General features: G+C 35.9%; 1 protein-coding gene and 1 pseudogene across 1 annotated transcript in view; both read left to right on the top strand.

Annotated features, from left to right (window-relative positions):
• Window positions 1-1,059: 1,059 nt before the first annotated feature.
• Window positions 1,060-6,006, top strand: LOC129094954 (phospholipid hydroperoxide glutathione peroxidase-like; annotated as a pseudogene).
• A 4,375-nt stretch (window positions 6,007-10,381) lies between these two features.
• The window catches only part of pip5k1ca (phosphatidylinositol-4-phosphate 5-kinase, type I, gamma a), a 51,234-nt gene continuing 41,533 nt past the window's right edge, over window positions 10,382-20,082 (top strand). The window contains exon 1 of the mRNA XM_054603275.1: window positions 10,382-10,696. Within this exon, the coding sequence (XP_054459250.1) occupies window positions 10,564-10,696 (133 nt within the window). The 5' untranslated portion in view covers window positions 10,382-10,563. The remainder of the gene's footprint in view (window positions 10,697-20,082) is intronic.

The raw sequence follows: 20,082 nt of genomic DNA on the forward strand, positions 1-20,082 counted from the left end.
AAGAGTGATAATTATTATTATTAAAATTATTATTATATTATTATATTATTATTATTATTATCTGTGCAGCAATACAATACTAGATAATTATAATTTTTGAAAAAAGTGATAATTATTATTATTATTATTATTATTATTATTATTGTGCAGCAATACTAGTAATTAATTGTATTACTGAGACAAAGAGTGATAATTATTTAAAATAATATATATATATTATTATTATCTGTGCAGCAATACTAGTAATTATTTTATAATTGTAACCATACTGAGACAAAGAGTGATTAATTATTATTATTATTATTATTATTATTATTATTATTATTATTATTATTATTATTATTATTATCTGTGCAGCAATACTAGTATTATTTTATAATTGTAACCATACTGAGACAAAGAGTGATAATTATTTTATTAATTATTATTATTATTATTATTATTATTATTATCTGTGCAGCAATACTAGTATTATTTTATAATTGTAACCATACTGAGACAAAGAGTGATAATTATTTAAAAAAAAGATAAATATTATTATTATTATTATCTGTGCAGCAATACTAGTAATTAACTGTAACTATACTGAGACAAAGAGTGATAATTATTTTATTATTATTATTATTATTATTATTATTATTATTATTATTATCTGTAACATACTGAGACAATACTAGATAATTATTTTATAATTGTAATTATACTGAGACAAAGAGTGATATTAATTATTATTATTATTATTATTATTATTATTATTATTATTATTATTATTATTATTATTATTATTATTATCTGTGGGAGCAATATTAGTAATTAACTGTAACTATACTGAGACAAAGAGTGATAATTATTTTTAAAAAAAAAAAAATATAATATTTTATAATATATATATATATATATATATATATATTATTATTATTATTATCTGTGCAGCAATACTAGTCATTACTTTATAATTGTAACCATACTGAGACAAAGAGTGATAATTATTATTTTTAAAAAAGAAGTTATATTCTGAAAGTTTTCTATCCGCCTGTTTCCGCTCCGCAGTTTCACAACAACCTGCGTGGCGGAGTGAGAAGCTACATTGTCGCATCTCTCAGATTAAATGTGGCCTCTTCAGTGAACACAATGAGGCCTTTGTGTTCTCTTTTGATATTTGGGGCTGTGGTGAGCAGTGGTGCGCTCCTGACCACGGTACTGTACTTTGTTTTATCCCAAACGGTAAAGTAAACCTATAACCTATCCTGTGTACATGTGATCTATTGGGAATGATCATTTGGTAAAGTGGCACTCTGTTCATGCTGTATTGCTCCTCGTGGCTTTGTTGGGTCATCATTCAGTTTAAAAACATTTCTTTTTTTATTTCTTTTTTTTTTTTTAAGATTAGATTCAACTTTACAAGTACTAGAACAAGGAAATGCAGTTTTAGCATCTAACCAGAAGTGCAAAAGAAGCAGTAAAGGTGCAGTGTGCTGGATAAATATAATAATAATAATAATAATAATAATAATAATAATAATAATAACACTACTCAGGTAGTACAATTAAGTATATATCTGTATATTATTTAATTAAGGGTGATGCAGTGTGCTGGATAAATAACAGATAAATAACAGTATAAATAGTAATATATTTCTTGTAGATTCAACTTTACAAGTACTAGAACAAGGAAATGCAGTTTTAGCATCTAACCAGAAGTGCAAAAGAAGCAGTAAAGGTGCAGTGTGCTGGATAAATAACAGATAAATAGTAATATATTTATTGTGCGTCATCATGGTTATAAACACTACTCAGGTAGTACAATTAAGTATATATCTGTATATTATTTAATTAAGGGTGATGCAGTGTGCTGGATAAATAACAGATAAATAACAGTATAAATAGTAATATATTTATTGTGCGTCATCATGGTTATAAACACTACTCAGGTAGTACAATTAAGTATATATCTGTATATTATTTAATTAAGGGTGATGCAGTGTGAAGAGTATTTCAAAGGTCGGCCCGTGTATATAAGCCTGGTTTATAACACCGGATGTTCCTGCAGCAGCAGCACCCATCATGTGACAGCTGGTGTCAGCTGATAGGCTTATCAGTCTGAGAAATACAGCAACATGTACAGTTGTTGAAAGGTTTTATAACACAAGGTCCTTGTCTGTTTCAGCTGATCTCTTATTATACACGCAATTTGAATGGATTTCAGTTTTCCAGCATCCCTTTAAGCAAAGAAATATGAAAACTATCATAACAAAATATTCATCTTCATAGAAACTATACACGGAAAGTAAATGTAGTGGAATCGGAGTGTAAAGTCATCTAAAAATGAATCGACTCAAGTGAAGTATGAGTGTGTTCAAGTTGTAAATAAATACAAAACTGGAGTAAATATACTTTATTTCTTTCCTTTCTTGCAAACTAGTTCACCATCATGCAAAAATAAGTTTATACTACCTCTATAAATATATTAGTCTTTATTCCATATCCTCAATTGACAATAGAATATGTCTTAAATATGAATCACTTTCCCTCTCAAAACATTTATTATATTTATTATTATTGTTATTTGCTATTGTTATATTTCATTAGTCATTTTCATGTATATATTGTTTTGGCTACTTACTTGTATATTGTGAATCATACAGTAAAGTACCTTATTAGAGCAGATATATTATAACCATGACGCATGATTCCCACGTAGGCATGTCTGAGAATTTGGTAATAATCTTGTAAAAATCTGCTTTATTGTGCAATGCTTTGTCTTGTGGTTCTTATGGTATTACATTGAATTATTCTTTCTGATTGGTTTAAACACCAATTCTTTTGTTTTTCCAGCTTATGATTATTTTGTAGAATGTGTTTTCGTCTGAGCCTTTGTGACTTTTATATTGGGGAGATTTAGGAGGTTATGTGTGCTGATTCACTGATGCAACATTTTTGATTAAAAAAATAAATAAAAAGCTCATTGCATAATGAGTATTACGTATTTGTTCAGACTGTTGCCCTTTACCCTGGCCCCATGAGATCCAATCCCACATGGCTTATTTCTTTTTTGCTTTTATAAGGCTTTAACTCTCTTGGCGAGGTTGTGATAATGCCGTGGACTGTAGACCGGGGTGCATGTGCGTGGCTGATGTTGATTTATTAGTCAGCAGCAGAAGAGAGGGACCTATTGGAGAATCCCAGCCTATCAATTCTGTTAATGATCATCCCGTTCCCTTTTACATGAGGACAGTGGCCCGTCTGCCATCTCTCAGTAGTGGGTTTGGGGTCTGAGAAGTGAGGGTGTAGTTGAAGGAACTCAGGCGGTTCACAGATTTGATCGCTTTCTGCCTTCAGAGGACCTTACTGAAGGGCCGACATGCGGCTCTTAGGGTCCACTGTCCTTTTCTCTGTCCTGCTGCAGGCTATGGTAAGAAAAAACCAGATTAGGACTGATGGTTTTTTGTTGCAGCGCTGGAACTTACGTTTGTACAAAGTCAGATTTTGTTGAACTGAATTGATCATTAAATGTGTTCTTTGTTTTTATTTTCATTTATTTTGATGTATTTATGATATTTGTATACATTATTAAATGAGTTGCACACATAACTCTTATTACTCTTTCTAATGATGCATTATCAGGGGAAATACTTATATCTGCTGGAACATAAATGTCTTGTTCTCTATTATTCATGAAGCAGGATAAAAGTGCAGTTTGAAATTAAGCTCCCATCACTAAATTTTAATTTTTTTTCTCCTTACAGTCTGCTCCGACAGAGGACTGGCAGACGGCCACGTCTATTTATAACTTCTCAGCGATAGATATTGATGGCAACTTGGTCTCCCTAGAAAAATACAGGTAAATCTATCTTTTTTTTTTCAATTTCAATTTAAACACAACATTAACTCAACATTTTAATATAATAATGATATATATAGAGTATCAAAATGACATGTTGCCACCCTAAATTTGCTTCAGTATCCCATTAAGTAAGCCAACCATTGCTTAAACATGATATACATGTGTGTCTTTGTGTTTTCAGGGGGGATGTTGTCATCATCACCAACGTTGCCTCTAAATGAGGTAAAACCCCAATAAACTACTCTCAGTTTGCTGACATGCACGCCAGGTACGCTGAGAGAGGTTTACACATCCTTGCCTTCCCTTCTAACCAGTTTGGGAACCAGGTATGTAACACATTTTATTACATCGAAATGCTACATCAGGCAATTTAACACAAGCTTGTGATCTGAAAAGTGTCATGTTACTGGCAATGTTACATTATCATATTCTTTAACCACAAAGGTGGAAGATTTTATATACAAAACATTTTCCTACCATCCTATTTGCAGAAGATGTGTCACCGCACGAAAGCAAGCTCATAATGTAGTAAATTAAAGATATACAATTGGTCGTTTTTGGGGTGAAGTATTGCTTTTAGCCCTCCTTTGTTTTATCAGCATTGTTTTATTAGGAGACTTTAACCAGCGTGCGGGACTTGAATAATTCTGATCAGTTCTATTAATTCTCACAACTTGTTTTATTTTGAAGGAGCCCGGCAATGAAACTCAGATCAAGCAGTTTGCCAGTTCCTACAACGCTCGCTTTGCCATGTTCAGTAAGATCGATGTGAACGGGGATACCGCTCATCCTCTGTGGAAGTGGCTGAAAGAGCAGCCCAACGGGGGAGGCTTCATGGGAAAGTAAGTGTTGATGTTATAACAGGTTTATTGAAACTATAATGACATCATGCGTAGAGCCACATCCTCTAAAAAACATTTTTTAACCAATTATTATTTTCTAACCTGTGATTTGTTTTCATTCCTGCAGTAGCATCAAGTGGAATTTCACCAAGGTAAATATTTTTTATCTGTTATTTATTATATATTTAGACTGAAAATGATTCACATTCCTGTATTCTTTATTTTTCTCTATAGTGTGTTTACTATTATGAGAGTACAGAATACTTATTAGAAGAAGCCTGTAAATGCTTTTAAAACGGTGTTTCATTCCGTTCACTGTGTTTGAGTTTTCTCTTTTTTTTCTCTTTCTCTCTAGTTTTTGATCAACAGAGAGGGTCAGGTGATGAAGAGATACGGACCCCTGGATGATCCAAGTGTAAGTACTTTGCCACAGATACTATAGTGTACAAATACTGACTAGCACTCTTTGTATATCTTTTTTTCTTAAACCTTTCTGATGTTGCTGTGTAATTATTTGCATTCAGAGACCTGGTGACACTGGGTTCTTGTACAAATCCTTTCTGTTTTTCGATAAATCTTTTCTGTTTTTGTACAATTTTTTTCAGTTTTTTACAATTCTGTTCAGTTTTTGTACCAATATTTATTATTTTTTATTTTTTGTACAAATCCTTTTAGTTTTTTCCATGTTTTCCACGTGAAAAGGTCCAGATATAACATTGTGTACATGATGCATAAGTTGAATGAATGTACAAAAGGGCAAGAATGGGAAAGGATTTTGGATTTAACATGAATTGACTTTTCATATAAACTGACTCTTACTATTTCTAGTCCATAATTGTTGAAAACAGAGCAAGATTTGTGTGTTACTGTAACTTCACATAAAATACACAAATTATTATGTCCCTCCAGGTGTTAATACACTTTCATTAGGACAATTGATATCAACTTCTGCTCTTGCTTTCGTTCCAGGTGGTGGAGAAGGATCTTCCCCTATACCTGTAAACGCCTCATGGATGACTGACGCCTCACTCACTGATCTTCTCTCCTATTCGCTCTTTTCTCTGCCTCTCCGAGCACCAGTGGACATAGTTTGGTTCCAACCCAGAACCAGTGACGGTCTGTTCATAAACCCGCATGGCGGACAGAGCAGACCTGATGAAAATGGCGTGCAAACCTCCTGGGAGGAATACCAAGCTAGCATTCATTTGGTTCTCTGGAGAGAAATAGAAAGGATCCCTAAAATGGATCATTACCTCTTTTAGTAGATTAATGTGTGGCATTGTTTTCATAATAAAATGCAATAAGATTTTGCTCTAATGATATTTGTGTCAGGAAAACACATTTTTCCAAGTTATATTATATTGATATTGCTTGTAGAATAGATGCGTTTGGATATTTCATGATGTTTAACGGAAAAGGTAGAAAAAAGACAGAAAATCCATTTCTGTCACACTGAAAAATTCAAGTGTGTCAGAGAACCATTCATGTGTGAGCGCCAGGGCTTAAAATGAAACTGTGAGATTTGTTCTTCTGGGTAGAAAAATGATCAATGTCACGGTTTTATCTTTTGGATATTGGACCCATAGCACAGCAACTCAATACCTAGACGACTGGCACAGTGTTGATTTTAACACAGTAGAGATAGTTTTAGGGACACAGATTGGACATTTAGACTATTCCATACAAACTCAAATTGCATATACAGTAAATGAAAAAACTCACACAACATTCATTTTGTCCTGCATCAGAAACGTACAAGGAGTCAAAAGATTACATTTCCCTCTTCTTTGCATTTGCCTGGTGAATTCCTGTGTAGTTTAACCTTTTCAGGCCACCAAGAATAATTCAAAATAAATAAATGTAAAATGGGAAAAATCCCTTTCTGATTGTGCTGCTCAGAATCATGGACGTGTGACCAGGAGACGTGGCTTCGTATGAAAGAATTGCAAGCAAAAAAACTTGCCTAATTTAGACGAACTAGACTAATTTAGACTTATAAAGCCATAAAAAAGTATATATTAAAATATTCCAGCAGAGAAATAATCTTTCTTTACACTAAAAAACGACATATGTTTGTCAATAATTCTATATGGACTTTGATTGAAATATAGTAGGGTTTACCAAAAAAAGAGATAGAAAAATCAGACTTCATGTTGATATTGTTAAGAGATTACACAAAGTGTTATCTACATTAATACTCATTAATCTGCTAGTATAAATGACTTCTAATTATACCACTAGTTCTTGGCTATAAAAAGTAGTACGTGTCAACAAATAAACCAATGATAATAGTGTTCTTTACACTTGAATAAACATCTCCTGTTTTTAAACCAAAAACTTACATTTTGTCAAGGATATCCAACGTAAAATAAGCTGGAAATGTACGTGCAATACCGCATGATCAATATGCAGAAGTCAAAAGGTCAGAGCTAGGATGAAAACTTTAGCACTTGATGGGCAGACAGCAGGACAGAGCGCAGGACGAGAGGGGGACTATGTGCTTACATCATGATGCTTGGTGCTCAAACATGGACGACGTATTCCTCATGTTGATTTCGGCCATATTATCTGCATTGTTTACATTCCTTATGATGCAAATTCAAAAAATGCCCTACAGGAATGTACTACTGTTTTCGTTTTTTTGTTTGTCATGTGTTTGTTGTGTTACAAATGGGCTACGACTGACAGGATGGACAGAATGCAATAGATGTCATGTGTACAGAATGAACAGCATAACAGATACAACACATTCAATGTATATGACATAAATGATTCATATAATAAGAGTAGTAAGCAGAGTAACGAAGGAAAAAAATAATAAGACTACTTATAATAACAGCAGCAATTATTATAGTAGAATTATAATTATGAAATAGGGAATAGTAATAGTAATGTGATTAATAATAATAATCGAAGTAGCAGTGGGTGTCAGCCGGGTCACAGCAGGAGGCACGACTACGGTCCAGGTACCACAAGGATTCATGGAAACCTGCAAAGCGAGAAAGCAAAAAGGGCTTCAGGGTGGAAGCAAAGCTAATATGCGTAATGGTACAGGTAATAGTAATAGTAATGTGACTAATAATAATAATGGTAGAAACTCCACTGGCTTCCCGTCCCACAACGGATCCAGTACAAAGTCCTGCTCCTCACCCACAAAGCCCTCCATAATCAGGCCCCCTCCTACCTCACCGACCTGCTCCATCACCACACTCCGTCCCGTCGGCTCCGCTCCTCTGATGCCAACCTCCTATCTCTGCCAGTCAGGACCAAGCACCGGACATGGGGCGACAGGGCATTCTCCATAGCTGCCCCCTCACTCTGGAACTCTCTCCCCAAACACATCCGAGACTGCAATAATCTTTCAATGTTCAAATCAGAAATCAAAACTCACCTCTTCAAAACTGCTTTTAATGTCTGACTAATGCTGTGTGTTTTAAGTTTTTAGTGTGTAGCTTTTAAATGCTGTTTTTAAATGTCTGTAAAGCGTCTTTGAGTACTCTGAAAAGCGCTCTATAAATAAAATGTATTATTATTATTATTATAACTGAAATGCATCCACTCTGATTCCCATCAGTGCACAACTTGACCTCTGCAAGTGACTCCAAGAGCATCCAAGAGGACATGCAGAGCTCCTGGCTGCAAGTTATGGAGGACGACAAATGACATAAGTATAAATAGATAAATAAATAAATGCATAAATAATTGTATAAATAAATACAGGAATAAATAAATAAATGCTTAAATAAATGTACAGTACCAGTCAAAAGTTTGGACACACCTTCTCATTCAACTACTTTGAAGAATGTAAAATATAAAACATATTCTGGTTTGTTGAGCATTTGTTTGTTTACCACATAATTCCATATGTGTTCCTTCATAGTTTGGATGTCTTCAATATTAATCTACAATGTAGAAAAAAATAAAAATAAAGAAAAACCATTGAATGAGAAGGTGTGTCCAAACTTTTGACTATTACTGTATAAATACAGAAATGAATAAATAAATGAATAAATGTAGGTGAAAAGAAATGTAGAAATAAATTATTATTATTAACTTTTAACTTTTATTTATCTATAGATTAATGTATTAATTTCTATATTTATTTCAGCATTTACTTATTTATTTATACTTTTATTTATTTATTTCAGTATTTATTTAAGCATTTATTTATTCTGTTACTTATTTATTTCTCTATTCAAACATTTATCCAAGCATTTATTTATGTATTCCTCTATTTATTCATACAATTTATTTTTATTTATTTATTTATTTATTTATTTATTTATACTTATGCCATTTTTCGTCCTCCATAGAAGTTCCCTTAACTTTTAACTTTTATTTATTTATCTATAGATTAATGTATTCATTTCTATATTTATTTCAGCATTTACTTATTTATTTATACTTTTATTTATTTATTTCAGTATTTATTTAAGCATTTATTTATTCTTTTACTTATTTATTTCTCTATTCAAACATTTATCCAAGCATTTATTTATGTATTCCTCTATTTATTCATACAATTATTTATGCATTTATTTATTTATTTATTTATTTATTTATACTTATGTCATTTTTCGTCCTCCATAGAAAGTTCCCTTAACTTTTAACTTTTATTTATTTATCTATAGATTAATGTATTCATTTCTATATTTATTTCAGCATTTACTTATTTATTTATACTTTTATTTATTTATTTCAGTATTTATTTAAGCATTTATTTATTCTTTTACTTATCTATTTCTCTCGTCAAACATTTATCCAAGCATTTATTTATTTATTTATAGAAAGTTCCCTTAACTTTTATTTATTTATTAATCCTTTTATTTATTATCTATATTAATGTATTAATTTCTATATTTATTTCAGCATTTACTTATTTATTTATTCTTTTATTTATTAATCCTTTTATTTATTATCTATATTAATGTATTATTTTATATTTCTATATTTATTTCAGCATTTACTTATTTATCCAAGCATTTATTTATTTTTATTTATATTTATTAATCCTTTTATTTATTATCTATATTAATTTATTTTATTTATTTAAGCATTTATTTATTCTTTTTTTACTTATTGTATTAATTCTATATTTAAACATTTATTTAAGCATTTATTTATTCTTTTTTATTTATTTCCTCTATTTATTCATACAATTATTTATGCATTTATTTATTTATTTATTTATTTAAGTTCCCTTACTTTTATTTATTTATCTTTATTTCTATATTTATTTCAGCATTTACTTATTTATTTATCTTTTATTTATTTTTATTTATTTATCTATTTATTTATTAATGTATTTATTTCTATATTTATTTCTAGCATTTATTTTATTTATTTATTCTTTTATTTTATTTATTTATTTATTTATTTATTTATTTATTTAGCATTTATTTATTCTTTTACTTATTTATTCCTCTATTCAAACATCTATCCAAGCATTTATTTATGTATTCCTCTATTTATTCATACAATTATTTATTTATTTATTTATTTATATATTTATATATATATATATATATATATATATATATATATATATACATACTTATATCATTTTTCGTCCTCCATAGAAGTTCCCTTGACCTCCTCCAGAGGGAGATACAGACTTCTGCAGAAGGAGGCCGAGGTGTCCGGCACTAAACCCAGGCAGCAGCAGCAGCAGCAGCAGCACAGAAGCAGCAGCAAGTGCGGTGCAGAAACACCGCACAAATGAGGGGACCATCACGGATAACTATCACACATTCCTCTCTTTGATTATCTCTGCATATATCACACACACACAAACACAAAACACACACCTTTCCTCTCTACCTCTTTTATTCAGAAAGAGAGAGAGAGAGAGCATTGTTGTTTCCTCCAGGAGGCTGAATGGAAGCTGCAGCCGAGGGAGCGGTCGGGCTGTCGGAGGCCAGGGAAGGGAGCCTGCTATCCGGGGCCACTGCATCCGATGACGGGGACACGGTCGTGGGAGTCAGCTACGGGATGGACGCTGCAGACATGGGTACTATATCACATGCACAATTGATAATCCGTCTTTAATGTGCATGTCTTAACCCTGATGTGAACAGAAAGTCCCGACTCATCTCTGCTATGCAGCTAAGGCTAGGCTAGTGGGAAGCATGCAAAGTTGGATTGCATGATATATATAGATATATACATATATATATATATATATATATAGTGCACTATGAGAATATATAGCTGTGCATATATTTCTAATTACTTAGCTTGACACATGGGCAGAGCCAGGGGTGCAGCAAGGATTTATACACCACCTTTTACAACATATCTCTTTGCCACCTTCCCTCTCTCTTTGACAGCTGTGGGCACCTTGAATGATCAAAAAACATGAATATCACCCATTATGTTTGATAAGAAAACCCATTAAATTGTAATTTGGGTTTACAATTTTCCACCATCTTGGTAGGAAGGGCTGAGGAATAGACTGGGTCCACCATGGCAGCTGGACCAGACATATTTTATATTTTATGAGTGTTTCTTTATAGGCGACACTAAAAGACATTTATATATAATATACAATATACATTTTTTTTCTCAGCAGATGTTTATCGCTATTAACTACAAAAATGTCCCAGTAAGTCACGATGAACAGTAGAGGACTGAGCCAGCATGCACAACACCAGGACCCAGAAACTGAAGCAGCTAAATGGAACCCAGCCATCATACATGTTATTATTTACACCTGTGCTTTTCCTAACATGACACAGCAAAATGTCTCTTGTGAAAAAGACCTGAAGTATCGTGAAAACCAGTCATTAGACCTGAAGCGATTTAAATCTACTAGGCTGCTATATAAGCTGATATGTATTTGAATCAGTATCAGTATTGTGCAAAAAATAATGCAGTATAGAAAAGCCAAAGAGTGCTAGGTGCTTTTTTCAACTGTAAAATGTCTTTCTCAGTGCTTACAGTAAATAGTACAGGGTACTATTTTAAGGATCCTTATCAGAATACTTTATGTCATGTGGTTATGCAAAAAAATCTATATCAACCAACATATGGTTATCAGATTTTTTAAACCCTCAAATATCTGTATCGGCCTCTGAATGTCCAGTATTAGTTGGGATGAATTGATTCGATGCAGTCAGAGTTTTTCTTAATCCCAGTTTATTGAGGCTGATGTATAATGTACAATGTATAAAACTGCTTTGTCGCTCGCTGCTGTGTTGTTGCTCCTGTGTCAGAAGCTAAGAGGCTGCAATTGCTGGTTGTGTATCAGTAATGAACGAGGTTTGTTAAGGTATAAGTACCCTCCTCTCAGACGTTTCTTAGGTTGTGGACTTCGATCAAATGATTAATAATGTTTTTTAAACTCTGTTGTGAGTTATTACTGAAGGATGGAGCAGCGTATGTGAAATGAACGCTTTCCAAATTGTGTTTTTATTTTATGTCGCTGAAGGTAACCTGTAGAACAAGTTTGACAATCTTAAGATTTGCTTGTGAGAAGTGTAGTCAAATGAAATAATGAGGTATATTTAGATTTGCTTTATGAGTAAACAAGAGCCAATGATGCTCGCTTCTTACAGGGATAGATGATTCTCAAATTGAGGTAATCGTTTGTCATTTTGGAAATCAGCATTGATTTAATTTTGCATGGATTTAAAACACTATCTTGGGACTGTTTAAAGCTAATAGATTGAGCGTTGTGATAAACAACTGCATCATCAGCATAGAGACGGGTGCTACTTCATAATTGGCACAACGCTATTTGATAAAGTCTTGACTTTAGAGTATACTCATATCTGTAGATACACATTTGGCTGCCTGAAGCTAAATGTTCAGGCTCTTGAGTCTTAATAGAAGTCTGTCATGCTGCATTCACTGGTCATCATGTTCACTGTACATCACAGTTTGGGGGTTTTCATTGTCCCTGGTGAGGAAAGTGCTGACTTTGACAAGAGCTTTGACAGAACGGGTACCCAATACCCTGCCAAATGTATTCAGGTCGTTTACAGACAGTTGGCATTCACCTATCTGCGTTGCATTTTAATGTCCAGGAGAGCAGCAATATACAAGGTTTATAAAAGCAACAGAGGAAAGATCTCCATAACATGATGCAATTTGTAGAGCGATTACACTGGATAGAGGAGTGTTTAAGTGTCTTGCTTTCAACACACAAACATCTGTTACTTTGTTTCCCCATTTAACCTCTGCTCTATTCATCTCTGAGTCGGCTAATGCTGAAGGTTGAGTTGGTTTTAAATATTACTGAGGCAAGGCTTGTTTCAATTATTGCCTTCATCGATGCGGCACTGCTGTGTTATTCTATTAGGGCAGCATTAGTGCTTACGAAGTTCCGTTAGAGAAAAAGGCAGTCTAGTCGATACCTTGCAACACTCCAATGAACCAAACGATAACTTATTCTGTTCCTAAGCTTCTTGCTATGAGACTAAGTAAAATATACAGAAAATTATGTACTTTTTACTACAAATGATCCTATAGAGCAGTTGTGTGTACAGACTCTAATCCATTTTTCTATCCAAGTTGTTGTTTCAAACATCTGCTGTGATGTTAACAGTGTTCCATGTGTGTGTTCCATGTGTGTGTTACAATAATTATTCTGTCTGTATATATAATATTTTAAAGTGATTGTGGATTTTTAGCTTTTTCTTTAATTTTTATTCTTTACTGTGTGATTTCTTATTTACTTATTTATAATACTTGTTTTTACTTTGTCTCTTGTTTGCACTATCCTCTCTGCTGCTGTAATCCTGCAAATGTATTTATATATACCACTTTAATTATTAGATATCCAAGGAAATCAAATCATATGTAATCCACACACTGTATATAAGAAGTGGATGTAGTCATCGTGACGTCACCCATTGGATTGTGCCTGCTGTTATGAAGCCGAGAGTTTATCGATTTGTCCGTCGCAATCTTGACTTTTCGCAAACGGTGAATGGAAGTTACCATAATTGGACTGTGGAGGAGTGACATAGAGACGCTGTATACGTCTCTGGTAGCGGCGCGACCTGTCAATCAGAGTAGCCCCGCCCTAAAGCATACTCCGCTTTATGGTCTGTTTTATTCTAAATGGGACCATCATTTACTAAATGAACATCATGCTGTATTGAAGAAGACTTGAAAATAATGATTGAGACCATAAACTCATGTTCACAATGTTTACTGAGGGAAAAAATCAAGTGAGAAGGAGAGTCATTTTCTCATATACTTTAATGCAATCAGACTTCTTTTTGCAAATGGAGGGTAAACTAACCTTAACTCTGTTCTTTTTGTCATAATTTTAATCACAGAACAGACATTATCTAATTCTTAAGGCAGAGCCACAGCATATTGTTGTAATGTTGATCTATATTGACAAAAACACATCAACTCCAAGCCAGCAAAGTTTTGTTGTTGCATATTTTACTTAATTAGCACAGTAACGTGCATTTAACTTGTCGATCTTCTTCTTTTGTATTGCTCATGAGTGTCTCCTCCTCTAATGCAAAGCTTCTATAGGTTAAGCTAGTTTGTCTGACGAGCCCTGCAGCAGGGATGGGACGGTGTGCATCACACTGTAACACCTGTCAGTGCCGGGTCGTAAAGGGACAGTCCATTAAAGGCTATTTAGCTCAAATGAGTTTTACCCAGGGGTTTTGTTCATTTCTATGGCAGTGTAACAATCTGGCATTGACTCGGGTCAATAGGGATGAATAGAAATCGGTCTTGCTTGATTCTCTTTGGCTGTTCACGTAACAAGTGTTCAACCTGAGAGCTTGGTTAGCGTCAGATCTTGCGTTTGTATAATTGTAGGCTGCTGCATTCGGCTCAGCTGCTCAGAATGTGTGAAAACAACCGCGTGTGTGGGTGTCACAGCTGGTTGTTAAATATCTGTCTGAGCATTTAGTCCCTTTCAGAGCTCCTCATCTTCAGGCAGTCGTAATTCGTCCCTATAGTCTCCTGTCAGAAGACGGCATTAATCTCACTTATCTTCTCCCCAGCACTCGTACTCCAACTGCTCTCACTAGGGGTGCGTAATATCGTGTCAAAAACGACATGGCGATGTGCGCATGTGCAATAGTCACATTGAAATGTCAAGTAAAGCTAATTAACTCAAACACGTTGTGCTACAACTGTTTTGTTGCTTGATACAGAAAAGGAAAACTTGCACCGTTCTCATTTTCCATAAATCTACATAAATAGTCCGTCTAATAGAACATATTTTACTCCTATTTAAAGTTTCTTGGATACACAGAGCCTGTTGCTAGTGTGTGACTTGCAGGCTCTGCATGCACAGGGAACCACCAATATAATGAATTCTTGATCAATTTAACAAACAACCAAAAATGCATCCTCACAATGAGCAAGTAAAAGGACAAAAACACAGAAAAGGAGGTTTCGTGGTTGCGAAAAGAAAGGCAATGTCAGTTGCATGGAAATATTTCGGCTGCAGTACGGGTGATGTTGATTTTTCATATAGCAATATATATTGAAGAAGCAAAATATCACTGTCGTTTTTCTTTCCACTGTCGTGCAGCCCTACCTCTCACCTTCGACCTTGGCTCTCATCTCCTACCTCCTCATCCCTTAGTGATTTGTCTCAGCAACTCATTTGTCACTATCCATCAGTGTCCCCGTCCCCCCCCCCCCCCCCCCGTGTGTTTTTCTCAGAACTTCGCTTCAGGCAAGGCCCATCTGAATTGCTGATGGAGGCACAAAGGGTGGTTGCCTTCTGTGGAATTTGCCATCTATTTGCCTCCTCCTTATTTGTTCTTCAAGGTCTCTCGCTCTTTTTCTACACCCTGTGGCTGTGCGTGTCAGTGTCAGTTTGTATCCTGGCAGCCAATGCACAGGGCTCGCTTTTGGCTTGCTATGATTTTGACCCTCCGCCAGGTTGTTTGATGTCATAATGTTTTACGTAGACGATGACGCACTTCAGTCATATTTTATGTGCTGCTGATTTTGTGTTTGCTACGGAAGCTATTTTAAACAAGACACCACAGTGTTTGCTGCTGTTTGTCCTTGTGCTTATTGTCCAGTTTTTGGGTTTTTCTATTTTTCTGAGTGACAGCTGCTGGGAAGAAGAGCAAGCAGGGGAGTTTATACAGGAGATAGAGACACAGATAGGGAGGCTAAACATATGAAGACTTCTAGGCTGTATATGCATCTGTAAAAGGTTGTTTGTGTCACTGAATGAGGCTCAGATTTACACTCTCACGACTGCAGTGTCTTTTCTCAGAGGGTAAATAAGGCCCTGCTGTTTTCAATTAGGATAGTTACCGTGCCCACTGCGCAGGCTAGTATTATTTCATAATCAGCAGCACCAGGAGCACGAAGCTGTCAAACTCATCTTAAAACACCCACGTGGAATTATAGTGCTGCCTGATGGGGCTTCAGTAATTGCACCTATTCTGGTACCGAGGACACTAGGAGGGATGTTTCACTGCAGGAGTAGTTAACCAGGGTGACTGCTGAGCTAGCACTGGTATTATGGAGCTGCTTCGATAGTAGTGTTACTGACACATTATCATTTGGGCCAAACGGTGGGTCAGTAGTAGGGCTGCACAATTATGGGCAAAATGATAGTCGGAAATTAATTTGATAGATATTGAGATCATGATTATTCATCGAGTTTAGGGACATAATACTTGTTTTGCACTTGACGGTTAAATAAACAGCTTTTACTTCCATGTTTTGCTACATTCCTGCTAATTTACACATTTTTAGCATCAGAATAACACTGAAATTCACCTAAGTTCAGTGAAATAAATTGATTACTATAATACTCAGCATGCATAATTAATTAACTTCGATGCCGCCATCCCTCATGCTCGTTTCACTGTGGGAAGCCAAAAATCGTGATCGCAATTAATATTCGATAAGTTGTGCAGCCCTAGTGGGTAGCACTGTCGCCTCACAGCTAGAGCATCCTGGGTTCAAACCTGATCCATCCGGCTGGAGCCTCTTTGTGTTTTCATGTTTGTCTATGCAGGTTTTCTCCACGCTTCTCTCAGCAGTCCTAAAACGCTCCCGCCAGGTGAAGTGGAAACTCTTTGTGTTTTCATGTTTGTCTATGCAGGTTTTCTCCACGCTTCTCTCAGCAGTCCTAAAACGCTCCCGCCAGGTGAAGTGGAAACTCTAAATTGCCCGTCGTTAATGTGTTTGTGTTTGTGTGTCAGCCCTGTAATAGTCCTGCACAGTGTGTACCCGGCTTCCCGTCCAGTGGAAGCAGAGATAAGCCCCAGATAAGCTTTTTAGAAAATTGATTAATTAAACAACAGCAAGTTTTCATTTTTAGACAGCGTGGGACTAGTTGACAGAAAGCTTCTGTGTTGGATTTACTGCTCTGGTTGCTTAGATTTGTCTCTATGGAAGATTTACTAGCTAGCTTCTGACACACTCTGTATCCACTGCTGTGCATTTGATTTATCAAACAGGCATACTGATGTGGAAGCATAGCTCACCTGTCATCTGAGGCACGGCTTACATATAATCAGGAGACTACTCTCCTTGATGCATGTACGCATAAAAGGCAGGATTGTGGGATTAATGGAAGGAGAGACAAAGCAGGTGCAATTTTGCCCAGCCATGTTAAGGGAAGTTTGTAGTGCACAGTAGAGTTTGACTTGCTCACTGACCTTTCCATTAAATAGAATCATTATCATAAAGTAACTCAAATAATTACCTTTGTAATAAAAGTTATTTTCTTAGTCTGAAATTCATTGCAGCCTTAGTAGATGGTTTGCTATAAATATTACGATTGATACTTAGAAGTTCCTGTGTTGAACGTGAAACTGATTATGAAACTCTATATGACTTTCATAAGTAAATGAAACCATCGGTGAGAAGATTTGCTATTTCTATATAGTTGCTCTTAATGCTTGTCATCGATGCCACCGGGTTGGATTCTGTGCAAAATCCGATGAAATCATGCAGGTTCACTTAACACTTCTCAAGCTCAGACTCCCAAGAGTAGTGTGTGAAAACACTACCACTTCCGTCCACAGGGACCGCCAAAATCAACACAAAATGAAAGTTCCTTGTAGTAACTTTAATTACTATTTCAAGTTTGTTTTTGCTGTTGCAATTATAAAGTAATTTTGAATACATACTAGCTTACCTATACGCAATTACAGCCATATTGTAAACACAAATTGAAAGAAAGGCACTATGCATTTTTTCCTTAATTCTGGCCCCCGATGTGATGTCAAAGTAACATGGTTGTGTTGCGCCCACATTGTGACATGTTCTGCTCCAAAATCCTATCAGGATGTGATGATTGCAGTCCTGGTATCTGTTTCCACCTTGTTTTGACATTCTGGGGAATGAAGCTTAGAGTAGAAGCCTCAATTTCTCTCCAGTCTGGAGCTGGATCAGCAGCTGCAGGCTGTTATTTGCTGCATTGTATTTTTACAAAAGGCCATTGCTGCTGTCAGTTTAGTTTTTTTTGTGGGTATTCATCTGGCCCTGATAGTAGCTGTTGAATTATTTGTCTTTGATACCACAGGCAGTGCAGCCTCAGGCCTCAGGCTTTCTGTAGGTAGGACGGAGAACGATACGCCTTGCTGAGTAACCAACCGTATACCTGAGGCTGCCACACAACCGCCGAGCCAGATCATCTGCACTCACTATGTGTGTTGGTTCAAATGGCGGCCTGCAGAGGTGGCAAATGTTACTTAACATTTTAATGATGGCAGTCTGTTAGTCCAGTTAAAACTGACGTGCAACATGGTAAACTTGAAGCAATTTAGGTCCACATTGCTGCAGTTCTTTGGGAATTTAAATCTTGATTGTGAGGGGCAACAATACTCTGAAAACCAGCCTGGTGAGTTATTTGCTCCACAGCTTCGTGACAGTTGGATAATGTAATACAGATCCATGCATATATCGGAATAACAATAAGAGTTTTATTTTCAGCCCTGTATACCCAGGTGTCAACCCAAATCTGCAGGTGTGTGTAGATTGTTTTGTACAGGAATGAACAGCAGTTATGTTGTGCAACTGTGCTCCGTCTGTAGTTGGAGCAGATTACCCTCCGCTGAGTCACCAAGATGCTGCTCTCAGCAATAACGGCAGCACGCAGGAGATGATCACCACCCTGTTTATTAGTATGATCCACTGCCATGACTCCCTACCCAGTCTCCTCTCCTCTCCTCTCCTCTCCTCTCCTCTCCTCTCCCTCCCCTCCCCTCCTCTCCTCTCCTCTCCTCTCCCTAAAAAGGATCTTTCTCTCTCAGTGCTTCGACTGCAAAAGGTTCTGATTTGGGAGCTCAGTAATGAAAAACATACTGAAATTGCATAAGAGTTTGAGCACTTGTGTGTCATTTTGCTGGGAGAACTGAGCTGTTTTTAGCTTCGCCCAGAGGTGCTGCCACCCTGCCAGTCTTTTCCTCCCTGAGGGAGTACAGGACACTCTCGACATATCAGTCCTGTGGTATTAATACAACATTCCCCATTAGCCTGGTGTCCAGGAAAACATGTTAACTGACATTGTGAATATTACAACATATCTTCTCCTGGTGTGTTTTTGTACCGACTCAGACTACGTGTTGACTCACACTGTTGGGCAGGCATCACATTCCCAAATAGCTCAAACACACAAGCAGACGTCTGCTGTTATTGTTGTTTTGACCTCTGGAGGTGTGTGTGTGTGTGTGTGTGTGTGTGTGTGTGCGTGTGTGTGTGTGTGTGTGTGTGTGTGTGTGTGTGTGTGTGTGTGTGTGTGTGTGTGTGTGTGTGTGTGTGTGTGTGTGTGTGTGTGTGTGTGTGTGTGTGTGTGTGTGTGTGTGTGTGTGTGTGTGGCTACTATGATATTCTGTCAGGACTTGGCCGAGCTGCTAGACTTTTCTTTGGCATCTCCCCACTTTGAATTTCCATTTCAAAAGTCCGCTGAGCTTTCAGGCCTCTCCAAGGAAAGAATTACACTTTCATACCCACCTGTTCCATTAGTCTGATGCACAGACTGAAGTGAAGATGTAACTGTTGCAGCCTCTCCTGAACGGCGGTGAGATTCAGGCTGGAGTTATTAGCTGCCGTCAGCCGCTGCCAAGCCAGTCATCTCATCCACTTCTCATTGTCAGTTTGAAAGGTAGATAGATTAGGACGGTGAAGGCGGACGGTTGATGGAGTGTGAAAGCAGGTGTGGCATTTTAATGATGTTTGCATTTTGAATCCAAAGTTTTTTTTTCAACCTTTCACCAGCAGAGAAATGTGGAAAATGTGCCTCTTTATTCTATAAATCATCAGTGACAGTTAAAAGGTTCTGTATATGAGATTCAGAGCATTTATAAAGCAGGAATCAACTATTCGCTTGTAAAGAACCTTAGTAAAGATATGTGTTTATATATACACCGTCAATTAAACACTATTTTACCTCTGTCAGCATAATCGCCGTTGTTTGCACTGTTAGCGCTTTTACAC

The sequence above is a fragment of the Anoplopoma fimbria genome, chromosome 8 (assembly GCF_027596085.1).
Source record: "Anoplopoma fimbria isolate UVic2021 breed Golden Eagle Sablefish chromosome 8, Afim_UVic_2022, whole genome shotgun sequence".
Classification (NCBI taxonomy): domain Eukaryota; kingdom Metazoa; phylum Chordata; class Actinopteri; order Perciformes; family Anoplopomatidae; genus Anoplopoma; species Anoplopoma fimbria.